Source organism: Scedosporium apiospermum (assembly GCF_000732125.1).
Source record: "Scedosporium apiospermum strain IHEM 14462 chromosome Unknown SEQ_SAPIO_0176, whole genome shotgun sequence".
NCBI lineage: Eukaryota > Fungi > Ascomycota > Sordariomycetes > Microascales > Microascaceae > Scedosporium > Scedosporium apiospermum.
This window is the reverse complement of record NW_015971877.1, coordinates 841,516-865,708: the sequence shown is the minus strand read 5'-3', so window position 1 is coordinate 865,708 and position 24,193 is coordinate 841,516. Positions and strand designations below refer to the sequence as shown.

At 52.5% G+C, this 24,193-nt stretch overlaps 8 protein-coding genes and 2 pseudogenes across 8 annotated transcripts; 4 read left to right on the top strand and 6 right to left on the bottom strand.

Moving 5' to 3' along the window:
• Positions 1-683: 683 nt before the first annotated feature.
• Positions 684-1,966, bottom strand: SAPIO_CDS10773 (Mitochondrial carrier protein; the record flags this gene model as incomplete). Its single annotated transcript, XM_016784315.1, has 2 exons — positions 684-1,474; positions 1,600-1,966. 2 exons carry the CDS (start codon positions 1,964-1,966, stop codon positions 684-686), a joined length of 1,158 nt encoding a protein of 385 aa, XP_016638543.1.
• Positions 1,967-4,422: 2,456 nt separating this feature from the next.
• Positions 4,423-5,190, top strand: SAPIO_CDS10772 (N-alpha-acetyltransferase 10; the record flags this gene model as incomplete). The annotated part of the gene is made up of 2 exons (XM_016784314.1): positions 4,423-4,735; positions 4,832-5,190. 2 exons carry the CDS (start codon positions 4,423-4,425, stop codon positions 5,188-5,190), a joined length of 672 nt encoding a protein of 223 aa, XP_016638542.1.
• Positions 5,191-5,607: 417 nt separating this feature from the next.
• SAPIO_CDS10771 lies at positions 5,608-7,722 on the bottom strand (annotated as a pseudogene; the record flags this gene model as incomplete).
• Positions 7,723-9,105: 1,383 nt separating this feature from the next.
• Positions 9,106-10,615, bottom strand: SAPIO_CDS10770 (uncharacterized protein; the record flags this gene model as incomplete). The annotated part of the gene is made up of 3 exons (XM_016784313.1): positions 9,106-9,199; positions 9,306-10,436; positions 10,515-10,615. 3 exons carry the CDS (start codon positions 10,613-10,615, stop codon positions 9,106-9,108), a joined length of 1,326 nt encoding a protein of 441 aa, XP_016638541.1.
• Positions 10,616-12,544: 1,929 nt separating this feature from the next.
• On the top strand, positions 12,545-14,287 carry SAPIO_CDS10769 (Nif domain protein; the record flags this gene model as incomplete). The annotated part of the gene is made up of 3 exons (XM_016784311.1): positions 12,545-13,750; positions 13,859-14,087; positions 14,157-14,287. 3 exons carry the CDS (start codon positions 12,545-12,547, stop codon positions 14,285-14,287), a joined length of 1,566 nt encoding a protein of 521 aa, XP_016638540.1.
• A 1,936-nt stretch (positions 14,288-16,223) lies between these two features.
• Positions 16,224-16,939, top strand: SAPIO_CDS10768 (uncharacterized protein; the record flags this gene model as incomplete). The annotated part of the gene is made up of 3 exons (XM_016784310.1): positions 16,224-16,236; positions 16,394-16,698; positions 16,805-16,939. The coding sequence occupies 3 exons, from the start codon at positions 16,224-16,226 to the stop codon at positions 16,937-16,939; spliced, it is 453 nt and encodes a 150-aa protein (XP_016638539.1).
• A 556-nt stretch (positions 16,940-17,495) lies between these two features.
• On the bottom strand, positions 17,496-18,363 carry SAPIO_CDS10767 (putative H/ACA ribonucleoprotein complex subunit; the record flags this gene model as incomplete). Its single annotated transcript, XM_016784309.1, has 2 exons — positions 17,496-17,905; positions 18,036-18,363. The coding sequence occupies 2 exons, from the start codon at positions 18,361-18,363 to the stop codon at positions 17,496-17,498; spliced, it is 738 nt and encodes a 245-aa protein (XP_016638538.1).
• Positions 18,364-19,054: 691 nt separating this feature from the next.
• SAPIO_CDS10766 (uncharacterized protein) lies at positions 19,055-19,805 on the bottom strand (the record flags this gene model as incomplete). The annotated part of the gene is made up of 4 exons (XM_016784308.1): positions 19,055-19,115; positions 19,193-19,370; positions 19,594-19,619; positions 19,744-19,805. 4 exons carry the CDS (start codon positions 19,803-19,805, stop codon positions 19,055-19,057), a joined length of 327 nt encoding a protein of 108 aa, XP_016638537.1.
• Positions 19,806-20,209: 404 nt separating this feature from the next.
• Positions 20,210-21,161, top strand: SAPIO_CDS10765 (Prohibitin-1; the record flags this gene model as incomplete). Its single annotated transcript, XM_016784307.1, has 2 exons — positions 20,210-20,530; positions 20,649-21,161. 2 exons carry the CDS (start codon positions 20,210-20,212, stop codon positions 21,159-21,161), a joined length of 834 nt encoding a protein of 277 aa, XP_016638536.1.
• A 459-nt stretch (positions 21,162-21,620) lies between these two features.
• Positions 21,621-23,684, bottom strand: SAPIO_CDS10764 (annotated as a pseudogene; the record flags this gene model as incomplete).
• Positions 23,685-24,193: the final 509 nt, after the last annotated feature.

The following is a 24,193-nucleotide window of genomic DNA, read 5'->3' as shown; positions in this document are numbered from 1 at the left end:
GTTAGTATCAGATATTATCGGATAGCTCCTCCCGTAGACGAGTCCGACATTGCGATAACAACCCGGTAGATAAATTTATACCGTCTAATGGACTAGCCACCTCGATCCACCGCCGTCGTCGTTGCGCATTATATGTTTTAGAAGCATGGCAATCTTACGCGATGGCGTCTTTTGTGGGTTTCGCACTTTGCCAAACTTAGTTTGCGGAAGTACGGGTCGTCGCAAAGGGGGAGAGAGAGAAGATGGAGACAGAGCCTGCCAAAGATGCCATTCCGAAAAAAATGCGTCAATTCTCTATGCCATTGCCTGCCAAGAACGGTCAAAAAAAGAGAAATCATCCATCATGCCGAGTGTACAAGTAATGCAGCGCTAGTCCAAGCCATGGGCAACACATCCGCGACCGATTGACCCAAACTTGAAGTACCCTGATCTAGGATTACAAATCCACCGCTGTTTTCCCAGATTGAAGTTATTGCGAAAAAAAAAGAGGAGATGGAGAGATAGGGGTGGATAGAGAGAGAGAGAGAGAGAGAGAGAGAGAGATAGAGAGAGGAAAAAGGCTCCATACTAAGTCTATACATTTCAATGGGTATCAAAATCAGCCTGCCGACCGACCCGACCGTTTCACTAACCACATCCTTCTGGTGCTGGTTACCCTTTTGCGAGTGTGTGTGCGAAAACTTTCATGTGAGTTGTAATTCGTCGCCGCCACCGCTTAATACCTTCTCCTGGGCGCTCTTGCGCGTCTCCTTGAACAAGGCCATGCAGGTCTCGTAGGTGCACATCGTCACTACTGCGGCGGGGACTGCCCTCATCATGTTGGTCCCCATGCCAGCGTAGAAAGCACGCCATCCCTCTTCGCGCAGGATCGTCCGGAACGTCTTGATAACTCCCTTGTACTTGAGTTCGGGGGGTGCCTGGCGACCGTTCGGCTCCATATTGAAACCTTGTGCAAAGCCCTCTCCTGCCACGGGGCGTCGCTGGGTCTGGAGCCTCGTCCGAATAACCTCGTGCGGATAGGTGGCGCTGCTAGCCAGGATCTTGCTCAAGATGGTGGCGCAAAGCACTCCCAACAGCTGTGTAGAAGCGTGCTCTCCGGTATCGGTTTGTATCGTTCCCATGCCTTGACCAGTGAACTTGGTCTTGAGGAACTCGTAGGTCGGGAATTGGACGGCGACGTGGGTAAGACCCAGAAGCGCAGGGGTCAGGCCGGAATAGAAGGAGAGAATGCCCTCCGACGTATACATCTTCCGCGCCGCATCAAGGGTCGAGCTGTAGTGCCATGGCACTTGGAGGGTTGGCCTTGATGTTGGGGTACTGGAGGATTTTGGGAAAAGGTCATAATGCACACCTTTCTGGTGGGAAACGCCCTGTGACATGAGCCGGGTCTTGATGACCCATATGGGATTCGTGACGATTGTGCTGCTAGCACCGGCGACGACGGAGGAGCACATGTTGACGAGGAATTCGTGCTCTAGGAAAAGTTATGTTAGTGAGAATTGTTTTCATAGCGAGGCGGGTTGGGAGAGGGGGGGTTTGTTCGCAAATGTGGAGGGTTTGGAACGGCAGAGGTGCGACGGTAGGCGGGGCGTAACATACTGTAGCGCTGACTGAGGAAATTCTTGCTCTTGTTATACACCGTGAACCAGACAGCCCAGGTTGGCAGGTAACCCATGACGATAGGACCCAATCCCCTGTACATGCCTCGTATTCCCTCGGTTCGCCATATCGTCCGCGCCGTTCCCACCAGGCCGTTGTACATTTTGGGATGGCCAACATGGCCGCCTTGCTTCTTGAAGGGGATGAAGCCGCCTTGCGCCTGGAGTTTGGTCTTGATGACGTCCAACGGGCATGTGACTATTCCAGAGGCAATGCCCCCGATACTACCGGCCGTGGCATGAAACTGGCTGTCCGACGCCCTCAGAGTCCAAGCCTCGAACGGGGTCAACTTGATATTGTCGCTCATGGTTGACGTGGGAGCTGGAGGCTCTCCCAGTGGGTAAGGTTCGCGAGATAGATCGGACGTCACATAGTATTGTGCATCAGGCGTCGAGGGAGTGCTGGATTGGTAGGGGTGCCTGTCGTGGGACATCACCAGCAAGGTTTTTCGGGTCACTGGGGCGGTAAGGAAGTGTTTGTGTGTGTCTGTCGTTCCGGAGATGGATGCAGCCGGAGGAATTGGGTGCTGGTTTCGATGGAGTCCTCGGTCCCTGGCCAGTTACGGTCCAGGTGTTCCGAGGGCTTGGAAAATAGTATATATCGTTATCGTCACTCTCAGTTGTTGTATGTGCATGCCCTCACGGGAGGTAGTCTATGGTTGTATATGTCTAGGAATCACAAAGGAAGAAACGGAAAAGTAAAAAAAAGAAAAAGAAAAAAAGGCTGAAAAAAAAGAACGGAAGGGAGGGGAGATGGATCAGATCAAATGTGCGAGAGACAAAGTATTGTCTCCGCTAGAATATGTCGCAGCAAGGTATCATGGCTAACCACGCTTTAGCACTCGAGTCCAACCCAGACCTTCCCTAGTGTAGAATTGTAGTCTTGGTAGTCTTGTAGTCTTGGTGGGAGTGACTCCGGGTCCGCAATCTACAAGAAGGTGTGGAAGCGGCGGGGGAGGAAGAGAAGTTTTGGAAGTGGAAGGTGGAAGGGACGTAACAAACTGTGTGTAACTAATGCAGGATGCACTGGGTTTTCGTCGGTGGAGCTGGAGAATATTTTTGGCTGTGTCACTGTGATGACGGGATTTTGGGGGGAATTTGGGGGATTGACCAGCCGGAAAATCCCCTCCAGCTAAGGATCCGAGGTCGGTGGGGTTCTGGGAAGCCACAGTGTGAGAGAAATCAGAAACCCACACGACTGATTCTTGGACGAAAGGCTCAATCCCTGGATTTGATATTGATTGACCTCAGCTCCATCTAGATGATGTACAAATACAGAATAATAGGGTCGAGAGTCAAAAACCCTGCACTGGACCCCTATTACAATTTTTTATCATTAGTTGCCACAAACGATGCAGTAGATTTCGCGCATTTGCAGACTAATCATTGGAGTTTCTCGACTGCGCGACGAACCACGAAGTAAACGGATTGAGCACCCCACGAGGTCTCGTGGGCAGACGCCAAATTCACTGATTTGACTCTGATAAACGAAGTACGCCATATCTAATCAGGCCAATGAGGAAATAGTTGCAAATGCAATGAACTTTCTTGTACAGATTCCCCTCCACAGACACGGGTATGTACTGCTACTATTTAGATACGAAGGAAGTGGACTTTTCCACTAGTATTTGCCCAGATCCAGTCAGATCCAGTTCTCCATGGTCGTCTCTGCCCTTGCCTAAAACGACCAGGCGACAACTCCCCCCAAATCCCAAATCTGCACTTCGAAGCAAACCAGCCCGACTCTTGCCGCGGGTTGCAGGAATATCCCGAGCACATGACGCGAAGGTTCCCCTCGACCCGCGGGCAACAACGCCAGAGCTCAAATCATATCAATGAGAATGATTTTGGTCCGTCGGCTCTTGAGATTCCATTCCGAGATCAATACTTCGTAGTGATTGAAGTCGAAGATATCCCGGCTACCTTTACGACGGCTTATTCCCGTTGTTTTCGCGATAGCCGGCTTGCCTTACCCTCTGTCGCCGACTGTGAGAAGATGATGCCTGGTGTCTGGGAGAGTCGCGAGACTTACAGATTCATGCCTCGCTGCGCGCATGGAGGATCGCGTGTACCTATATATTATCCCATCAGTGAACGATTGCGAAATCGTAAATAAACTAGGGAGTACAGTGGTCACAAGACATACAAGAATAGGATGCATGCCATCGTAAAAGCCGCCACGGGCGCCATGACGGCCTAAGAGAATTAGCGAAAAAAAAAATCCAGAGCTCTCACAACGGCGTAACCGAGACAGGTGCACGAACCTTGGGGTTGATTTTTTGCTTTGGCGTCATGGCTGCGAAGACCGGTATATAGACAAGTCTCAATTGATGTTGCTGAGCTCACAGACGACCGGACAGACAATCGCGTTTCGTTTCCAGGAGAGGAATTGAGCTCCCAGAAAATGAGCACCAACAACTGCATGGGGAGATCAAAGTGAAAGCCGGGTTCAATGTTCTAGACCCCTTGGCAGCCCCACCTTTGATTTAGCTCACCGAAATAAACCCCACTTTACGCCGAATTTTGAAAGCTGGCTCACTCTGACATTGGCTGACTTCTGCCACCTGCACACAGACGAATTGAGGTCTTCAACCCGCCAAAATTTCCAGCCTCGTCATCGACGAACCTCAATCCATCCCACCCTCTTGAAGGCGGACATAAACCCCCACCCTCTCATTCGGACCTATCTACCTACCCTCCCTCGTTCACCCCCGATCGTCACCCTAGAAGTCACACAGGCTAGCCGCCGGCCAGAATAACAACCATGGATATCCGAGTCCTCCAACCCTCCGACCTGCCCCTCATACAACACGCCAACCTTGAGAACCTCCCTGAGAACTACTTCCTCAAGTACTACCTCTACCATGCCCTCTCCTGGCCCCAGCTAAGCTTCGTCGCCGTCGACGTCTCCCGCCCCAAGAAGTCCCCCTACGACTACCCCAAAATCGTCGGCTACGTGCTCGCCAAGATGGAGGAGGAACCCACCGACGGCGTCCAGCATGGGCACATTACCAGCTTGTCCGTCATGCGCACGCATAGGCGGTTGGGAATCGCCGAGAAGCTGATGCGTCAAAGCCGTATGTCTCTAGAACTAATTCTCATTATACTCCCTCATTTTCCCCCCAACTCTCCCTCGCCCCCAAAATTATATCGAAAACTAACTCGAGTTACAGAGCTCGCAATGGTCGAAACCTTCGGCGCCCAATACGTATCCCTCCACGTCCGCGTCTCCAACAACGCCGCCATCCGCCTCTACCGCGACACCCTCGGCTTCCAGACCGAAAAGACCGAGAGCAAGTACTACGCCGACGGCGAGGACGCCTTCTGCATGAAGCGTGACTTCGCCGACATCCGCGAGCTCCTCGAGGAGGCCCGCGAGCGCGAGGAAGGAACCGGCGATGAAGAGGCGCAGGATGAGGGCGAAGCCGTGGGTGATGTCGGACGGGCGGCTGATAAGAAGAGGAAGGTTAAGGTTGGGAGGGCGTTAGGGGTTGGGGAGTTGGTGGAGAGGGATGAGACGCATAAGAGCTAGGGAGGGGGTTGAAGAACAGGACGAACTGGTTAAAATGAATGAGCTTTTGGGAGTACTTGTGCTAGATCCCGGAGGGTTCTCGATTCGAGGCAAAAGTTATATGGAACTGGATTTTCATTTCTGCATAGCGGTAGGAGACCTTGGGCTTGGGCTTGGGCTTCGCCAGCATTAGAGCAGCTGGGGATTTCCGGGAAAAGAAAAAGTTATAGGTCATAGATGACGGTCACGTATGGAAAATTTATGGCGGTAACATTACTTTCATTAATGAATCCATGAATCTCGTTAAAATCCCAAGGGGTATAGTACATGTCATCAGGAAAATAAAACAACCGGGAGAAGCGTTTGTGAACAACCAGGAAAGAAAAAGAAAATCATGGGGGAAAAAATGGGGAAAAAAAACAAAGCAGAGCCGGTCATTTAGTACGAGGCATTCTCCCTGGCCTCCACTATCCTCGCATACTCCTCATCAGCCTGCAGCCGAATATGCTCCAAGGCGCTCTGGATGTCCTCGATCTCCTTCTCGAGCGCTACCTTCTTGCTCTCCGCCTTCTTCGCTACCCAGCCACGGCCGTGGTTTCCAGACGCCATCTCTATCTCGAGCTTAGAGAGTTCCGTTTCTCTCTGTTCAATCTTCTTCTCCAGCTTGTCAATCGCTTTGTTGTAGCCATTTAGTCGTCCCTCGCTAAACTCCAGTCCACGGGTATCCGGCCAGGCACCGGGAAAGCCTCCCCTGCTTGCACCCATACCCCATGGACCAGCTCCGAACTGGCTAGCCCCAAAAGGGCCTCCCGGAGCATGGCGGTTGCCCCATGGACCACCTCCCATTCCGCGGGAACCACAACCTTCTCCAAATCCACGACCGCGTCCGCCGGGACTACAACGGCCCATGAAGCCCATTGGGTCTATCATAGGAACAGCGTGAGGTGCGGGAGGCGCAGGGGGAGCGGGTGGAGTAGGAGGAACCGGGGCCGCAGCGGGAGCAGCGGGGGTGGCGGGTACAGGAGGGACGGGAGGGATAGGCGGAACCGCACCAACCCTGCCACGAGCATGGTCCCTCCTCGCTCTCTTGAGCTCCCGCTTCTTCTCCCGGCGCTCCTTCTTCTCAGCGCGCTTTCGCTGCTTCTCCTTGCGCTTGAGCTCTTTCCTCTCCTGCTTCTGCTGCTTGATGACCTGCTTCAGCTGGCGGATGAGCCCCTTGATTTCCACAGTGCATGCTTTCCGCTCGTCGGGCTTCAGGTCGCCGCGTTTGGAGCGGACGGCGCGGAGTTGAGTCTTGAGCTGGCGAATGTCTTGTTTCGAAATGTGGCCGCCGGATCGAGAAAGCCACGCCTGGAGGGTCTCGGAGTAAACGGTGAATTGCTGACGATCCAGCTCGTCATAGTCCGGGAGAGACCCAATGGAGCTACCATCGTCATCGCTATCAGATGATGACGAGGAGTCCGAGGAGTTGTCATTCGAAGAAACGGATGCGGCGTGGTGATGGCCGTGGGGTCCAGGAGGATAGTGGTGTCCTCTCGGGTGAGCACCGAAGGGACCATAGCCGGGATGTCTACCGCCCAGGGGCCCATAGTGACTCCAACCACCACCACGATGAGGTGGGAACGGGGCAAACCCGGCTCCAGGAAGGAGGTTTCGACCGGCATACTTAATACCGGAGTGGTCGGCGGTGAATTGGCCGACGCGGATGCCGTTCCTGTCGGCGACAAGGTTATTTCCGAGGGATACGCCCTCGTCCGAAATGCGGATGCCGCCAAAATTGAAACCTCGGGCATTCGTCGGACTGGGACAAGGTCCAGTGCCAGTGGGGGGTTGCAGATTAGGGGGATTAGACTGAGGGTTGGAAGGGCCGGCAGGAGCGGTGGAATCAAAGGAGTGGTCCCATGCACCAGGCATCCGGCTTGCATCCGCCTCGGGGGTCAAGTGTATACGGACACCACGGGGAGAGAAGAACCAGACATTCCACTCCTCGACTGTGCGCTCGATATCTTGACGAGACTGCCCAGTCGATCCGTTTTCCGACCGGATGGCGCTGATCTGCGCCTCGGCATCGCCGGAAGTGCTTGCATCACTACCTTCCGCCCTCAGCTTCCGGTCCGCAACCGCTTCATTCCTCCTCGTGGTGTGATCGGGGAGGAGGAAATTCAGAAATGTCCTCCAGTCTTGCTCTGTCACATCACGGGATGGGAAATCGGTGATTGGGAAGTCCTCGGGCGTGCTGGATGCAGTTACGGTGAGTGTGTGCTCGATAAGTTGGGCCGGTACAACATCTGGAGCCGGGCGGGTGTCGAAGTAAGCGGCGGCCGCAGCCGATGGTTCAACAGGACGGCTGTGGGAAGTCTGAGGGGTTAACGGCGGGGTATAAATCACATCACCGCTCGTGGAAGTAGAAAAGGCATCGTCTCCGTGTTGGGAGGGGAGCGGGGAGAGGTGGCCGACTGAAAGGCGGGCCGTGTTGGTGGGGTGTCCGCCGGCGTGCGAGTAAATATCGGTCTCGCTATACGGCGGAGGGGGAACGTCGTTGAACGACTGCATATTAATGCCCTCCTGTCGAGATTTGAAATTTCTCTGTAGAAGAAGCTCGGATTATTCGAGTAAAGTGTTGGGTTACGAACTTCAAGGGAAATTATATAGCCCAGTAGAACAAGAAGGTCAAACAGGCAAAGGCAGACCCTGGAGCTTGTCAAAAGTCGGGAATCTCAGAGGAAGTCGCGCAGGGCGAGATGCTACGGGAAGGCGCAGAATATGTACTTATATTCCTCAGTGCCAGGTGGCTCAGAAAGATCGCCTCATCTCCAAGCTCTGCATCCCGGTACCTTTCAGAAAGTACTTTTGCCTATCCACGAACACGAAAAACGAGGAAGGTGCGAAGTCACCGGGCTGTGTCGAATAAATACTCAGATAAGATTCGCTCGGGGCTGTGGCATCCTAATCTGCACTTTCACGTCACACCGTTTCCGTTTCGAGGAACATGGGCTTGATGTATCAATGTATCTTGTAGTCTAAATGTTCGGCAAGGCCATGGCTTGCGAATCTGGCTTCAGTTGACGTCTTCGATTGGACAAACCACGAAGCCTGTCCCGTTGAAGACGTGATTCCCCCTTCTCGTTCCCCTCGTCAGAATGACACCTGAGGCCAGGATCTCCAGGGTCTCATGGCGTGGGTTTAGGTAGCATCGAATGGAGGACAAGGTATTGATTGATGGATGACGGCTCAAGCACGGTTCACCATCCTCACTAACAGCATCGTCTTGGGCCTGATGTGGTGGGGTGATTCAGCGGCTTACGCACTACAAGGAAATCCAATCACTTCGACATTGCAGTTAAATGCACGAGGTTCCAGGGCATTGGTCACCAATTCGAAGCCTGCTCGGAAAACGTGTGCCGCCTAACTTCCCGTCGTAAATGCTGACGCGGCCCGGACATGCCTGCCTGCTCGTCTGCTTTATTTCTACCCTATCTGATTTCTGATCATCTGTCTGGTCATGTTTTAGCGCAGATTCGCTGCTCTAGACCATGCAGGCAGCAACGGGTTTGCAGCAAAAAGATCCCGTCCTCCAGGCTCCCCAGCCGCATCATGCATCGATTTACTGGCGGTCGTTCGGAATGCCCGCACAGCAACACAAGCTGCTGTAAGCGAATGCGAGCAGAAGTCCCCCTCTAATCGGAAATAAGTTCGGAGCGATCACTCATCAAAACCCACCGGGATTCGAGCCGCTAGCCGAGTAGCACCCCCTTGATTCGCTCCGATTAAGCTTCCACAGGGCTGGCCTCTAACCATTTTGGAGCACCAACATACTTCGTATACTTGTACAAATAACGCTCTTTGATCTCGCTTTCCAACCTGGTCCTGGTCCCTGCCACGTGTGGGGGAGAGATTACAATGCAGGAAACTTCTTCATGTCAGATGTTCTGGCGTTTAGTGGGCTGCCGCCGGGATGTAAAAGTCCAGATCCTCTGGCTTGTAGTGCTCATCGATGATATTGGAGAGATGATCTCTCGAGTGCACACCGCTGTAACAAATGCCCAGTTAGCTTCAGATCCCTACCCCAGCCCTGAAGATAAAATGTGTATATGCGGGGCGGTTTGGGACAATACTACCCGAATGGCAAGACTTACAGATTGGTAATGTAGACGTCGACGAGGTCCTCGGGTATCAAGTCCGTGGTTGGGTTCTGCACTGCGATGTAGTTGACAATGCCGCCATCCGAGTAGTTGACCGATTGCGAGGGGTTGCCCCAATCGACCAAAGCCTCTTCATCGAAAGGAATCTCCGGGCTAAAGTTGTAGACACCACTCAGAATCACTACCGCACTGCCTCGCTTCTTGGCCGTCCTGGCAATGTTACCCGCATCCGCATCGAGGAGCACGCTACCGTTCGCAAACACTGCCCGAGCCCCAAGCACCACCTTGTCGACATGCGGCATATAAGCCATCACGGCGCTGCTAACAACACTGATGGTAGACACGCCGTGCTTGGCCAGACCTTTGCTGAGATCGCCATAAATGCTCGCGGCAGCTTGGCGGCGGGAGGGGTGGACGACGGTGACGACGGTAAACTTTCGTTTCGACGCCGCCTTCAGGAGAAACCGTCGCACGGTTGCCGAGGGCTCGTAGACCAAGACATATTCGCCCGGCCGTATTTGCGCTTCCGCATTGGCGGATATCTGATCGTCAACCTGGTCAATCTCGTCCTTGATCTCTTCGATTCCATCAATAACTTCTCCCCTCACGGCCTGGAATCTAGCTCGACCGTGCCCCGTAGGCGTGGACGCGCCCGACAGATTCATACCCGATAAGCTGCTGCCATCCGTAGGGCCAGCTGCTGACAGGAGATGAAGAAGGGACTTGGTCTTGCCGATCGAGTAGCCCGGCGGCGAGGGATGAGCGGAGGATCGAGCTAGGGCATGTCTTAAATTCGAGAGGGAATCGGATCCCGACGGGACGGCCGGGACTGCGGAGGTTAGAGGCTGGAAGTCCGTAGGCGTGGCATGTCCGGAAGATCGACTAATCCCACCATTCCTGTCCTCCTCAGCTTCGTCTCTGATTAGGCCAAGCACGCGCCGCACGATATTTCCGACTACGGGTTCCTTGGGCTGGGCGGCAACTAGCTGGCTGCCAACAGCTGAGATGTGGGCGAGGAGCTGATCGACTTCGGAAACTTTGGATTTCGCGACGACTTGGAGAAGGAGGTTTGCGGTTGCGATGGCGCATGGCTCGGAGCCTTGGATTTGCCTCAACTTGAGGAGGCTACGGCAGGGAGGTTAGCAGAGTCCTTTAGCAAGTAGAGACAAGAAGTAGAAAATAAGGTCATGAATAGGGACTCACGAAGTCAGCTTGTAGATCGAGGTCTCGAGGGCCTGTCCTTTGAGAGACTTGTTAAACTTTTCAAGGGCCGCCGCATGGCTGGCAGCATTGAGGGATGCCATCCCAATGTGGGGTGAGGCTTTCAATTGAAGGCAGGTTAGAATGGAAACAGGGTCGTGGGATCACAAGACTCAGTGAGGCGTGACCGGTGGAATGGAAGAGGAGGTTTATGTGCTAGTTTCCACACGATTTCTTTTTCCCCAGAGTGAAGTTCGTGATGATGGATATGCAGTTCGTGAAATTCGCGATTGTGTTTCGATGGCTTTGAGTGGAATGGTGGGGTAGCTCCTGGGATGAGTCAATGGTTCAAGAGCCTGGCCAGAAAAAAAAAAGTGGTACGGGAATTCGATGCTGTTTCTAGACAGAACAGCCTCTAATAAAGCTCATACCTCACATTAGCCACTGAAAATTGCCAGGCCAAGCACTGAAATCTGTCCAAGGTCATGTTTGAAAATACGAAGGGAGTACAAAGTATGGAGTTCATTGTAGCAAGCTGGACAATGAATCGTTCGAGACCGATCCCCAAAGTCAGCTTATGAGTTATTCCAACAGCTCTGACTGGAGGAGGGACGAGAGCTGCGACTCAGATTCCATGGTGTCGAGTGGTCAGCGATCTACAAACTGGATCATGCAATCTTACTCGTTCTTTGCATAGATCTTGGTGCTGTGTAGGCCTTGCGATGAAGCATACGTATCTCTCCAGTAGAATGAACATGCGCGCCCATATCAGATCTCGGTATCTTGTCCGTGCAGGATCGGATGTTGATGATAATTATACGAAGTATTTTTCCCGTCCAATTTATCGTTGGTCTCAACTCTCAACAAAAGCCGAGAGCCTCAATCAAATACCATCAATATTCCCCAACATCCACGAAATCGCCCTAGTCGATCCCACCCCGGAAATCTAGCGGAAGAATGTCGTGAGATCTTTTCTATCCGTCCATCGTTACCGAAAAAGAAAAGGATAAAAAGAAGAGACGCTCGGAATCCAGGTCGGAATCGGTGCCATACCTGACACTAGTCGAACATTTCCTGCAGGTTGAGCCACTGGGAGCTACTGGGAGCCACCGTGATTGAACCGAGACGCAGCACGTGAACAACGCAGACTTCCCGAAGGGCTCGACAACATTGAACGTTGAACAATTGAAAGAGAGAGAACATTTCAAGGCAACTTCCGGCTCTAAACTGCGCCCTCCAATGTCCATCCGCCGAAAGAGCCCACTGCAAGATCGGCACTAAACCTGGCCAGACCCCATCAGGCACATGAACAGAACAACCGTTGAAAGCAAAAGCGCAGGTGCATTGATCACATAAGTTCTCAAAATCCTACCCCGACGAACCACCCAGTCTCCCCTCTTCGGCTTCCAACCCGCGACGGAAATCTACCGACCAAGAGCTTTTTGCCAATCCCTCGATCCTCCTTCGCAACTTCTCTCTCACGGTCGACCCGTTTCTGCATTGTCGAGACATAACCACCTTGGCCCATCGCAGCGTTCCTTCGTTAGCGCCTCTCCCACCCACTTAGTCGCCGCCGTGTCCTTAGTGCCTGGCGCCTCCGTCGAGCTCTCTTCCTTGGAACATCAACATCGAACTAGAGAAACTTAATCCTCCCTGCGACCCTTTGTCTTGTAAACGACCGAACCCTTTGTATCCTAATCCGCCCTTTCACCTAGCCCAATCCTTACATGACCTGAATTGGAAAGAGCCGAGAAAAAAAGAAAGAAAAAATTCCGAAGCATTAGTTATTGCCCACTCCAATCAAAGCCTCCCCGTACCATCTCTTCCGACGATCCTCGTCCCCACGCTCGCTTCATCTGACCTGACCCATTGCGACGATCCTCTTTCCGCTGCGTGCTTCTGCACCCTAGCCTAACCCACCTTCATCAACACGGTTTACCTACTCAATCAACATCAATACACGCCATCCTCGCCGAACCCTCGATCCGATAGTTGCGACTGGGAGCCTCATGGCTGTCCAGGCAGCTTAAAAGATGAACTCTCTCAACATTCTCTCCGCCCGAGTTTCGCCACCTCCAAGCACGCCTCCTTCGCGCTCGAATTCCCTCACATCCTTGGGACTTGCCGTCCAGTCCGACCTCGCCTCGGGAGACCACGGAGAAGGTGTTGGGGAGGATCCCAATTCTGAAGATTCACTATCGCAGCCATCACAACCACCACAACCGACGCCGCCCACCGAAGACGATGACCCCAATATAATACCCGAATCAAACTACGCCGAGCAGAGCTCCGTGGACGACGAGAGCTCGCCGCTGCTGGGCGAGTCGATTGAAGGAAACACGCGATCGACTTGTTCCTGGCAGCTCGCACCCCGGCGGATAGCCGCGTCACTGATCAACTCACTTCGGTGGTTCCTTTCAACACTGGCTGCCCCCGGCGTCTACCTCTTTGCGTTCTTCTACAACGACCAGGGCCAGTTTGCACCTTTTTACCCTTTCAAGAGACTCTACGCATGGTACGACGTCGAGGCGCGTGCAGCCATGTCTTCTACTAAATATTCTGAATTCGCCATCGACGAGAAGGAGGGACCGCCACTAGGCCCCCGTCCCCGCCGTCGTTCCAACGCTGCTCGTCCCCGTCCTTCTGTATCATCCGGTTCGTCCTCGGCGGCTTCCGAATCTGAACGTGACGCTACAAGACCCCGAACCAGGCGCACGTCCCAGAGCACCATCAGACACACCAGGTCCAAGTCGCTTGACGAAGTCGAAGACTCCACCGCTGGAAGGAAATCAATACGGATCAAGCTAAATAACGAAGAAGCCCTACGACAACGAAGACACAGGAAAACGCAATCCGTTGCGCCCCGCACGGGCAAGGCCGGTCATCTTGCTACCCCCGACATATCCGCACAGCTCAAGTCTCCCACCTCCCCCGTCGGCGCTCTCACTCGGTACCCCAAGACTCCTGCTCCTCCACGACCGCTGATCCCGCGACGCCAACCCTCGTACCTGAATTTGGAACCGACGCCGCTCAAGCACCAGAAGACGCTCATTCTCGACCTCGACGAGACGTTAATCCACAGCATGTCCAAGGGCGGACGTATGAGTACCGGCCACATGGTGGAAGTGCGATTGAACACGACGCTGGTTGGAGCAGGCGGGCAGACATCGATTGGGCCGCAACACCCAATTCTCTACTACGTCCACAAGCGACCGTATTGCGATCACTTCTTGCGCAGGGTAAGGACCTATCCACCTTTCGTTATTACGTGGCTTCATGTCAGGGTGTAAGGGTGGGACATAAAAAGAGAGAGCCTTTGGTATGCTAACTGTGATTCTTCACCAAAGGTATGCAAGTGGTACAACTTGGTCATTTTTACGGCGTCAGTGCAGGAGTATGCCGACCCTGTGATCGACTGGCTCGAGCAAGAAAGAAAGTTCTTCTCGGGGCGGTTTTATAGGCAACATTGTACATTCCGTCACGGTGCCTTTATCAAGGATCTAAGCTCGGTCGAACCCGACCTCAGCAAAGTCATGATTTTGGACAATAGTCCGCTGAGCTACATGTTCCACCAAGGTTCGCACGGCCGCCTTCTCTATTATCCTTGTTGAAGACTCAATTCAGAGATCTAACCGGCCCCTTTAGATAATGCCATTCCTATCCAGGGTTGGATCAACGACCCGACGGACAGCGATCTCCTTCACTTGGTCCCTTTCCTAGAGGGACTCCAGTACGTGTCTGATGTTCGAGCGTTATTGGCATTACGGGGCGGCTAGGACGGTCAGCATATGGCATAAAACATTGAGCAGTAAAGTCATTTCAACACCGAAGGAAGGGGACCGGGGAGATGTAATCCATATTCTCTCCCCTTCCTTTAAACCAATATGATAAAACTCATTGTTTTCCTGTACAGACGAGAGATGCCTCTGTTTATTGGTATGTTTGTTTGTTTTTTCTGTTTTTTTTCCAGCATTGGCGGGGGGAAGGGGTCTAGGTTAATGGCGAAGCGATCACGAGCGTTTTGATCAAATGGAACGGTTGGACCGGCGACTTCCCGTCGGGGGAAGCCTGGGCTTTTTTTGTACGATGTTTTTGTACGTGTAGGATATAGATTTGATGAAGAGCCGTTGTCGGCGACGAAGCAAAGCTCCGTGCAAGGTTCAATGTTGGGTGGTGACTTGGATGGAAGGGTTTGTGAACCTCTTAAGTGTGCCGGTCCCCGGACGAAGCCTCGGGTCCATGCCAGTTGGGAAGAGATATAACCAGTACAAGACATCAGTCGTGTGTTGATCCCCACTCGTGTACCTGATGCAATTAATGGCATTCGTTCATCAATCGTGTCTCGGCAGCAACTATCACTATGACCCAAATCAATCTTGGGGTCCAGATACAAAAAAAAACTAGGTCAAAGAAAGAGATGATGTCAACAGGCACTTTAAACCAAATTGTGGCGCCCAGCTAAGAGCACGGTAAGGTACTGAACTGGTGCACATTTGTCCCTGGTTACCAGTTGAGAGCATTTTCATGATGTATCGATGGGAAAGAACGAATAATGGTGACACAATTGCATCTCCTAGAGCGAGGGAGGGGAGAGCCAATGATCGGCTGAAAGTGCTGCGCTCTTGAGTTTCTGTCTCTGCCCTGCCTCCCATGATAGAGACCCTTGTATGCGTAGATGACTGCTCGACTTGTGCGTGTAGTTCTTTGCTTGAAATGGAGCTCAAGTAGACAGTGGTGGCGCACTTTCTGGCGCACTTTCATACTCTTACAGGCTGTGGGAAACAACAATTTCAGTCCAGTCTCTTAAGTACAATCGATCAGTCGTACGTGTAAACTCAAATCCGGTACCCTCTGCCAGCAGAGTAGAAAATACAATACTCCGTAGTTCAATGCAAGAGTTCAGTGCAGGAGTACCAGGACGGGACACCAGCCGACGCCGTTTCCGCATGTCTCAAAGTTCCCTCGCCGCATTTAAATCTTGTCAATGATGGTGTTTGCTGAAGCCATTGTTCAACAGCTTGACCTTCAATAAGAGCGCTTCTTCCTCAAGTCCATGTCTTCTTGTTTCTGTCATGTCGTCTTCGACAGATCGTCTACAAAATAGCCGAGGAAGACGGGTCAGTGACGATATTTTAGGTAGATGCGCATCATGGTCGGGACCGGGTGATCCTGGAACAAACCCCGCCGCCGAAAGGGACTAGTTAAAGACAAAGCTCGGTGACATCATCGCACAGGAGCAGAGCGCACTGAGAAACACCGGAAACATCAGAAACATGGGAAACAGAAGCTCCCAACGGGGAAGATCCAAGCTGGAACGTGCATGTCAGGCCCGTGACGTGACTTATTGTCAGGAGAAAACAAAAGTAACCATGATGTATCGCCCGATGGTGTCGATCGGCGGCGAGGTACATGCGAGCATGCCATGTTCGTGATCGACCCCCAAGTCTCTACTCAGGAAGAGAGAAGAGAGAACAGAGAGACAGCTAGAACTAAAGGTCCTTGCTACTTCGAGCTCCCCATGTTTCCGTTTGCTTTTTGCTTCCTCTGTTCAGAGCTCTCCCCACCTCTTCCCTTGACATAAAAGGCCCTGCGTCCCCCCTCTCGAACTGACGTCTTCCCTCCATCCAATCTCCAAGTCTCGCTGTGCCTATCCATCGCAAGGAACTTCCATCTTGATCGTATCTAGCCCGAGCTTCACCTTCATCATCCAACATGTCTCTTCAATGTGAGTCAATTCCGATTTCAATTCCGATGAAGAAGCATCCCTCAGCCCCTGGCTCCAATTGGGGAGAGAAGGCATCCTCACCTCTCCTTCTCAAAAGCCATCGTCAGATCATCCCCATCAAGAGTTTCAACTAACACAAAGATCCCCCATTCCCAAGACTTCCCCGCCGTCAAGCCCTCGGCCATCGCCATCGGCACAGCCTTCAACCAAACCGTCGAGCTAGCCGTCCTCAGCCCTCTCTTCGGCCAGACCTACCAGCGCGCCAAGGCCGCCAACACCAAGGAGGAGTTCCTCCGATCCCGCGAGGCTTCCTCCGCCGCTGTCGCCTGGGGCACCACCCTCGTCGGCTCCGCCCTCCAGAGTTATGGCGTCGGTGCTTTGATCAACGCTACTGGAACACTCACTTATAAGGGGGCTGCGTATCTTGGTGGTCTCATCTTCTTGGCTACATCTGCTCCTACTGTAAGTGGCCCCTTTGTTGCTAACGTTATATATACTTCCTCCTGAATTCAAGCGAAGGCCGGCCTATTTATGCTGACCATCAATGCCTTTTTTTCACCCTTTTTAGTACATTGCGCAAGTCTTGCAAGAGAAGCGTCCTCTCGATACAGTTGGTGTTAGCGTCGCCGCGAAGCTCGTCGAGACTGTTGGACTATCTGTATTCCTCACCTGGTGGGGAACTCGCAGCAACCCCTTTGACTAAATCCTGTTTTTGGTGTATGATCAAAAAAAAAAAAAAAAAAAGCTGGCAACGGTCTGCCTTAGGAAGAGGCCATGTGTTAGTAATATCGATATCTTTTGGAATTCCATTTATGTTGCAGTGTTCCCAATAAAGAGTTTATACATCTGCCAAGGAAGCCATCTCTTGGTCGTTATCTTTCCATCCTCGAGCGAAAATGTGTGGACTGAGAAACATGGTAGGCTGATTTAGAGTAATGCATGCAGGGGAATGGGAATACGGTCAGCTTTGCGAGCTTAGTCCAGAAAAATGGCCCTTTTGATTGCGGTTAGAAACTATACCTGCCAGAAGAAAAAGCACTACCTTCAACGCCTTGTTCCCGCCCCAAGATTCGTTTTATATCACCTCCTGGCATGTTGGGATATTACACAGGGTTTGCCCAAAAAGCGGTTTCGACGACAAATGACCCTCGCTCGACATTGGTGGACTTCAACCATATCCCCTTCACGAGCAGCAAACCCCCAAGACCGGACACGTCACACCTTACACCCAACCACTCTCCCCGTTCCCCCCTTTCTCCTTACCAAAATGATTGCCTCTCCGTCTCCTTCTGCACCAACTTAACAAGACTCTGATAAGTATCAGAATACTTCTCCCCATCATCCTCACCCTCATCCTTCTCATCCTTCTTCGCAGCAGCAGCCGCCGCCTTCTTCCTCGTCTCGGGATTCTCCATAATCATGACGACGCTGGTAGGCCTCTTCGTCTTGGCCGCGGCGCCGAGCTCAGCGCGCGAGGGCACGAAGATATAGGGCACGTTGTGGTCCTCGCAGAGCACGGGAATGTGGGAGATGACGTCCATGGGGGAGATGTCGCCGGCGATGATGACGATGCCGGGGAAGGCGCGGTTCGTGGGCGAAGACGCGGGGGATTTGCGGAGGGTCTTGACGACTTCTTTGACGCCGCGCTTGAGGGCGTTGTTCTTGGCGGCTATCGAGGTAAAAAGAAAGTCAGTAAAAAGAAACGGGAAACGAGCGTGCAGATAAAAGTGCTGCGAGGGTGATTGGATTTTCGAAAGTTTTGAAGGAGAAAAAAAAATAGTTGGTGGAATCGGATTTACCTTTCCTCACGGTCTTGAGGACCTTCTTCATACTCTTCTCATCCGCAAGCGGCACAGCAAAAGGCACCATGGACAAAGGCGCAATCTTCTCAGCTACGACAACAGCAGTGGTGGTCTCCTCATCCACGTCCACGGCCATGACACCGCTAGCCAACGCCGACGCCGCCGCCTCAGCCTGCAGGTGCTCGTCGAGCGCCGCGGCGAGCTTAGCCTTCTTTTCCTTCTTGTCCTTGCGGTCCTTCTTGTCCTTCTTCACGCCTTCCTCAGCGCTCCGCTTCTTCTCCTTCTTGTCCTTCTTTTCTTTCTTGCTGGGGCGGTCGGCGGCCATTGTGGGCGGTGTTGATGGGTTTGTGGCTGGGAGAGAGGTAAGGTCGGTAAAATTTCGAGAGAATATTTCCCGCGAGAAAAGGAACTTGTCGAGGATTTACGGTATCAATTGGGCACCCGACGGGTTCGGGCTTGTCGTCGTGAAGGGAGTTTTGTTCCTTTGTCCTCCTTTACCACTGGGATCCTGGGTTCATCGCATGGAGGGGAGCTTTTCTTTTTCGATTTTTTTTGCCAGGATGATTTTTTTGAAAAAATTCCCAACCGCCCACACTCACCGCTCTGATTATGTAATACCCTGCTTCGCACTACTTTCACAAGGGCCTCACTCTGTAAGGAGAGTATGAATGTTGGGCGAGAATGCTAAGAGGAGAGTTTCGTAGGATAATTTAGGCCAGGAGAACATTTGGTCTCGTTTACTTTGGGTGGACATTTCTCAATGTCTGGGTGTTAATGTGCATTCAGTCGCAAGACTCTTGAAACCCTTCCTTCGAGACCCCAGAATACCGACGAACACATTTGCCAGGCTGTGTCCAGTGAGCCAAGTGAATGATAGAGAAGCTATGCAAGTTCACGCCGCGAGAGTACAAGACATAGGATTCATCTATTGCGTTCGCCCCGTCTAAGGTACAGTTATACAGAACCACCTATATGGCACATTCTCCACCCATTCCCGATTAACATCTCAAAAACATTTATTCCTCCTCCTCACCACCAAACTCGGCATGGCCAGCCTTGGAGTTGAGATAGTGGTTCCTAAAACACAATGTTAGAAAAAAAAAATACAATATGCGTAACATGGATTCGATTCCCATGTCTCCAATGCGTCATACCTCTTGTTCGCCCAGTCAAGGATGAGGTATCCGGCAACAAAAGGAGGAGCCCAGAAGAAGACCTGGCTGTAGAATCGCCTCCAGATGTTGAAGACGGCGTCGTGGGCAGTGTTGGCCAAGGGGTTCTGTCGGTTGGCAGAGAGACCGTAGGTAATGATACCCTTCTGGGGTTGACCACCTATTCAGACCAGTAAGCCGGTGTCCCGAGAAAATGTGAATTCTCCCTATATTCAAGATGTAGGATGCATTCGGTAGCCCTCGCTCGATAAAGCCATGTAAAGCCGTTCGTTAATCGGTCGTAGGCGCTGCATGGGGGGACCCTAGCGCCGCTCCGTGTCCCAGAACACATCTCGCTTTCCTCCCAAAACAGCGTTGACGATCCATTGAAACAGCCGACTTACCGAAGTGACCGAAGTGGCCAAGGTAACTATAAAACGCAAAAGAATCGTCAGCATCAATTTCAACCTCCAATTGCTAGAGCAAGTTTTGGTCGGGTGATCTCGGGGTTTGGATCCCTCCCGCAAAAAAACACCATCAATTGGGCGACATACTGGCCGTATTTGCCGACGGGGAGAGGCGCGGCGCCGCCGTTGAGCTTCGGGGTAGGCTGCATCTTGACGAAATCGTTTGGAACTCGATGCGGTCGCTGTCTGCGAAGGGAGTTGAAGTCGACTTGGGGGTCTCGGAGGGTATAGCGGGAATATCAGGCGAGCTTTGGCAGGAGAGCAGAAATCAAAGAAACTCGTTCGCGAATCGGCTGGCATTGGGTGAGCCGTGATTGGCTGAATTGGTTACGTGACTTAGTCAGCAGAAGCAGAGGTGCCCGTGACCCGAAAGCTCCGGAAATCTGGCGGAATTTGCCGATAGGACAGAGCAACGCCAGAGCTTTGAAAGCATTTGGGGATTTTGAATGTTCTGATTTTATCTACGACGACAGTCTGAGCCTGCGAACATAAGCCCGCTTCTCACCGTCCACCCTCACCCGAAATACTAATCCCCGGAATTTAATACGACACAATGGCGCAGGCTCTCAACTTCGCCTACCGGATGGCCGTCCCCGCCGCCATTGGCGTGGCCTTTCTCCAGCAGTCCATGTACGACGTGCGAGGTGGATATCGAGCCGTCATCTTCGACAGGCTGTCGGGTGTGAAGGAATCCGTCATCAATGAGGGCACACACTTTCTCGTACCCTGGCTACAGAAGAGCATCATCTTCGATGTGAGGACAAAGCCCAGGAACATTGCCACGACGACGGGTAGCAAGGATCTTCAGATGGTCAGCTTGACCTTGAGGGTTCTTCACAGACCTGATGTCAAGGCTCTTCCCAAGATCTACCAGGTATGTTTTAGCTGCACCTCGAATGCCCATATAGCTTTTATAAGCTTTTTGAGCTGCACTATTATTTTTTATAATTTGGAAGAAAAGAAGGCCATCGAAACTAACAAGCGTCTCACAGAACCTCGGCCCTGACTACGATGAGCGCGTCCTCCCCTCCATCGGTAACGAAGTCCTCAAAGCCATCGTCGCCCAATTCGACGCCGCCGAGCTCATCACCCAACGAGAAGCCGTCTCCCAGCGCATCCGGACCGACCTAACCCGCCGCGCCTCCGAGTTTAACATCGCCCTCGAGGACGTCTCCATCACCCACATGACCTTCGGCCACGAGTTCACCAAGGCCGTCGAGCAGAAGCAGATCGCCCAGCAAGATGCCGAGCGCGCCCGCTTCATCGTCGAGAAGGCCGAGCAGGAGCGTCAGGCCAACGTCATCCGCGCCGAGGGTGAGGCCGAGAGTGCCGATACTATTAGCAAGGCTATTGCCAAGGCTGGTGATGGGTTGATTCAGATTCGAAAGATTGAGGCGAGCAGGGAGATTGCGCAGACTTTGGCTTCGAATCCTAATGTTGCTTATCTGCCTAGCGGGAAGCAGGGAGGCGGTAGCCAGCTACTCCTCTCTGTTGGAAGAGCTTAAGAAGGGAGTTTTGGGGGGAAGAGAGAGACAGGGCAGAGCTTTACTGGAGACCGAAGGGGTTGTGAAAACGGTGTAACGATACGACTGTAGGCGAAAGCATTATCCGCTCCATGTGTAATTATACCCATTAATCGTATGGGAAACCGGAAGGAAATACGGGAAATAAAGTCAATGAAGAGACCCAGGACTGAGCACTGTTGTGGTGTTTTATTGTGAATAGAACAAACCATCGCTTATCCGTTTGTACCCATCGTAAAGCTTCATCTCGGTTTCGTCAAGGCAGTGTGCCGTGGTGTCCCATCTCGATTTTACGGTACAATGCAGCACTATTAAACCTCATCACGAGTGCTACGAAGGGCGGGCTTGACTCTTCAAAGGAGGAGCAACGAACTTCCCCTCGATTCGCCTCCAGCCCTCAGCCCTCGCCTTCCTCCACTCCTCCACAAAATCACCCGTTACCTAAGGGGGCGATATAATCTCGCCACGGACAACGCTCCAGCCGTCGAGCTTCATACGATCCCACTCCTCCTTGACCTTCAGCCTTGCCAGCGCGCCGGCCGCGCGGGCATCCTCGGCGCTGTCATGACCGCGGATGGAACCCGGGTCTTCAACCTGAATCTTCAAGTCGAGGTGGCGATCAGCAAGGATCTTGAGACCCATCCGATAGGGTAACCCCTGCCTGTGGGGAAACAGGAGGACAGTGTCAACAAGGGTTGGATGTATGACTCTGAGTGCGTTGAGGTCATTTTCGAGACCGTGTCCGATGAGTGGCGTTTCAGGGGAGATGAGAGAAAAGAAGAGCTGGCGAGCAGCCTCAGGAGAGTCGACAATCTTGTATTTGTGCTTTGTGGTGGTATCTTCAGAAGGTGTAGGTTTAGTCGGTAAAGGGAGGTTGGATGGATCCAATCCAGAGTAGGACTCGGCTTCCACCATGTCCTCGGGCCAGATTCCCGAATATCTAGAATTGAGATCGAGAATTTCCCCCTTTGGTCTGACGAGGACATCGAGTAACACCTCGCCCGAAGGCCACGAAGTGGCAGTTACGCGGATCATCTCGAGACCGTAGACTGTGAAGCCCATTTCGCAGTCGAAGCAAACAGGATACTGGTGGGGATTGTCGTTTGCAGGAGTCTCGGCGAAGTTAGTTACGCTCGCAAGCATGTTGGCGTCAGTGACTTTGAAGACATGGGTGTTACCCCTAGTACATCCGGCAGAGTCGCCAACAACTTCATTACAGCACCGGTATCGCCTAAGCTGCTTAGACTTATCGCCGGGCTGCCGCTCCTGAAAGTAAATCTTTCCAGGGTGATGGACGCAGACGCCGCCCGAAGTAAGCGCGCCATCCTCTTCTCGCCGGCCGGGGAAAACTTGAAATCGCCTCTCGCATCGACAACACTTCTCCCAGCCCTGCGCCGTCTCGGCTGCGGCGCGAGCTTTTTTGATATCCTCTTCTTTGGGAATAGAGGACACGTAACCGTGTTTGGACAGGTTGTCAATAGGGGTAAGTAGTCGATTGAGGATGAAGATTTCCTGCGTTGGCGTTAAGCCGGTCACAATTTCCTTTGCTCCCTTCGCCGGAACCCAGGCTGGCTTCTCTGTGCTCCTCTTCTCTTTGCACAGGTCCCACCACTTGTCAGCAGTCATGCGCTTATATTTCATGTATACGTTGCGCATAGCCGTGGTATAAATCTCGGGCTTTTCCAAGGCTGCCTTTTCCTCCTCGTCGAGAGCCATGGTGACGGTTTCCTGGTTAGAGAGGGCCAAGGACGTGTTCTCCTTGCTCGAACTGCCATTTGGGCCACCGGTCGCTCCATTTTCTGAACCGGCCTTGGTTAAGGACAGAGAGGAATATGAGCTTTCTGACTTCTTGAGGTCGCTGTTGAGGCGGGCAATTTCGGTATGCACAAGTTTCAAGAGCTTCATTCGGGTTTCGAACTTTGCAGGCTGCGAACTGACCTTGCGAGGATTCAACGATTCGACCTTGATAGGCTTCCGAGCTGGACCTGGTGTAGAATCGGAACCTGCATTAGAGGTGGCAGATTTGGTAGAGTGGTTTTCAGGTGTTGGTTTGCTCTGGGGGCTTGCGAGGGCCTTGGGATTGTGCCCGGGCTTCTCTTGGCCAGGATTGCCTGCTTGCGTCGCGTGCTTCTTTTTCGCTAATGTCGGGGGCGAAATGGAACGGGTCAAGCTCTCAGGCTGGCCATGAGTTGGCTTCTTCAGGATGCCTTCCTTGGGCACAGGCTGGGATAGATTCGGCGAGGCTTTCTCAATATCCTCACCCGCATCGTTGGCCCTGGTACGCTTCTTTGGCGGTTCCGGATCGTTTTCGAGTTCATCATCTTTTCTTTTTCGTCCATTGGGATTCACGTCATGTCCAGGATCTTCCTGGCTTGTCGCATCCCCGGCTACCGGAACGGCGCTCGCGAGCTCTCTCGGATGCTGGAAGAGACAGTCAGGGGTAGGGCACCCGTCTCCCTTGGGGCACGGGATGCGCTTAAGATTAAGGAGGACGTTTAAATCCATCTTGCCCGCACTTTGTAGGTGAAGGTGATTAGTAGATTAATATATGGCGAGAAGCTGGATCTCGATTCACCTTCGCAGAGCTAAGCCCCCGACCGCTTCTGGGCACCTAGGGTAGACGCCAACCCCACGGAAGAGGGTTTCCGAGAGTGAGACTGAGAACCTGTCGCTCGAGTTTGGATTCTGGAACAAGGCAAAGTTTCTCAGGCCAGTGAGTGGAGGTGAGAGTTCCTGCTACGTGAACAGGCAATAGAAAGTCGAGAGCATCTGGTATATATGTAGGCGGCTGAAATGGAGGTAGGAACTATTACATGTATGAGACACGGGAAGGGAGAAACAAAAGATACTATGCGTGCGCAAGGAATATCGAGGTAGTGGTTATTTTTAAAAACATTGATGGAAACTTGAAATATCTAGGAACAGTTGCCAAGACGATGCATTTGCGGAGCTGTAATAGAAAAGGTTCTTGTGAGGCTGTGAATTTGATATCACCAGGCTCGGTGAGATGTTGA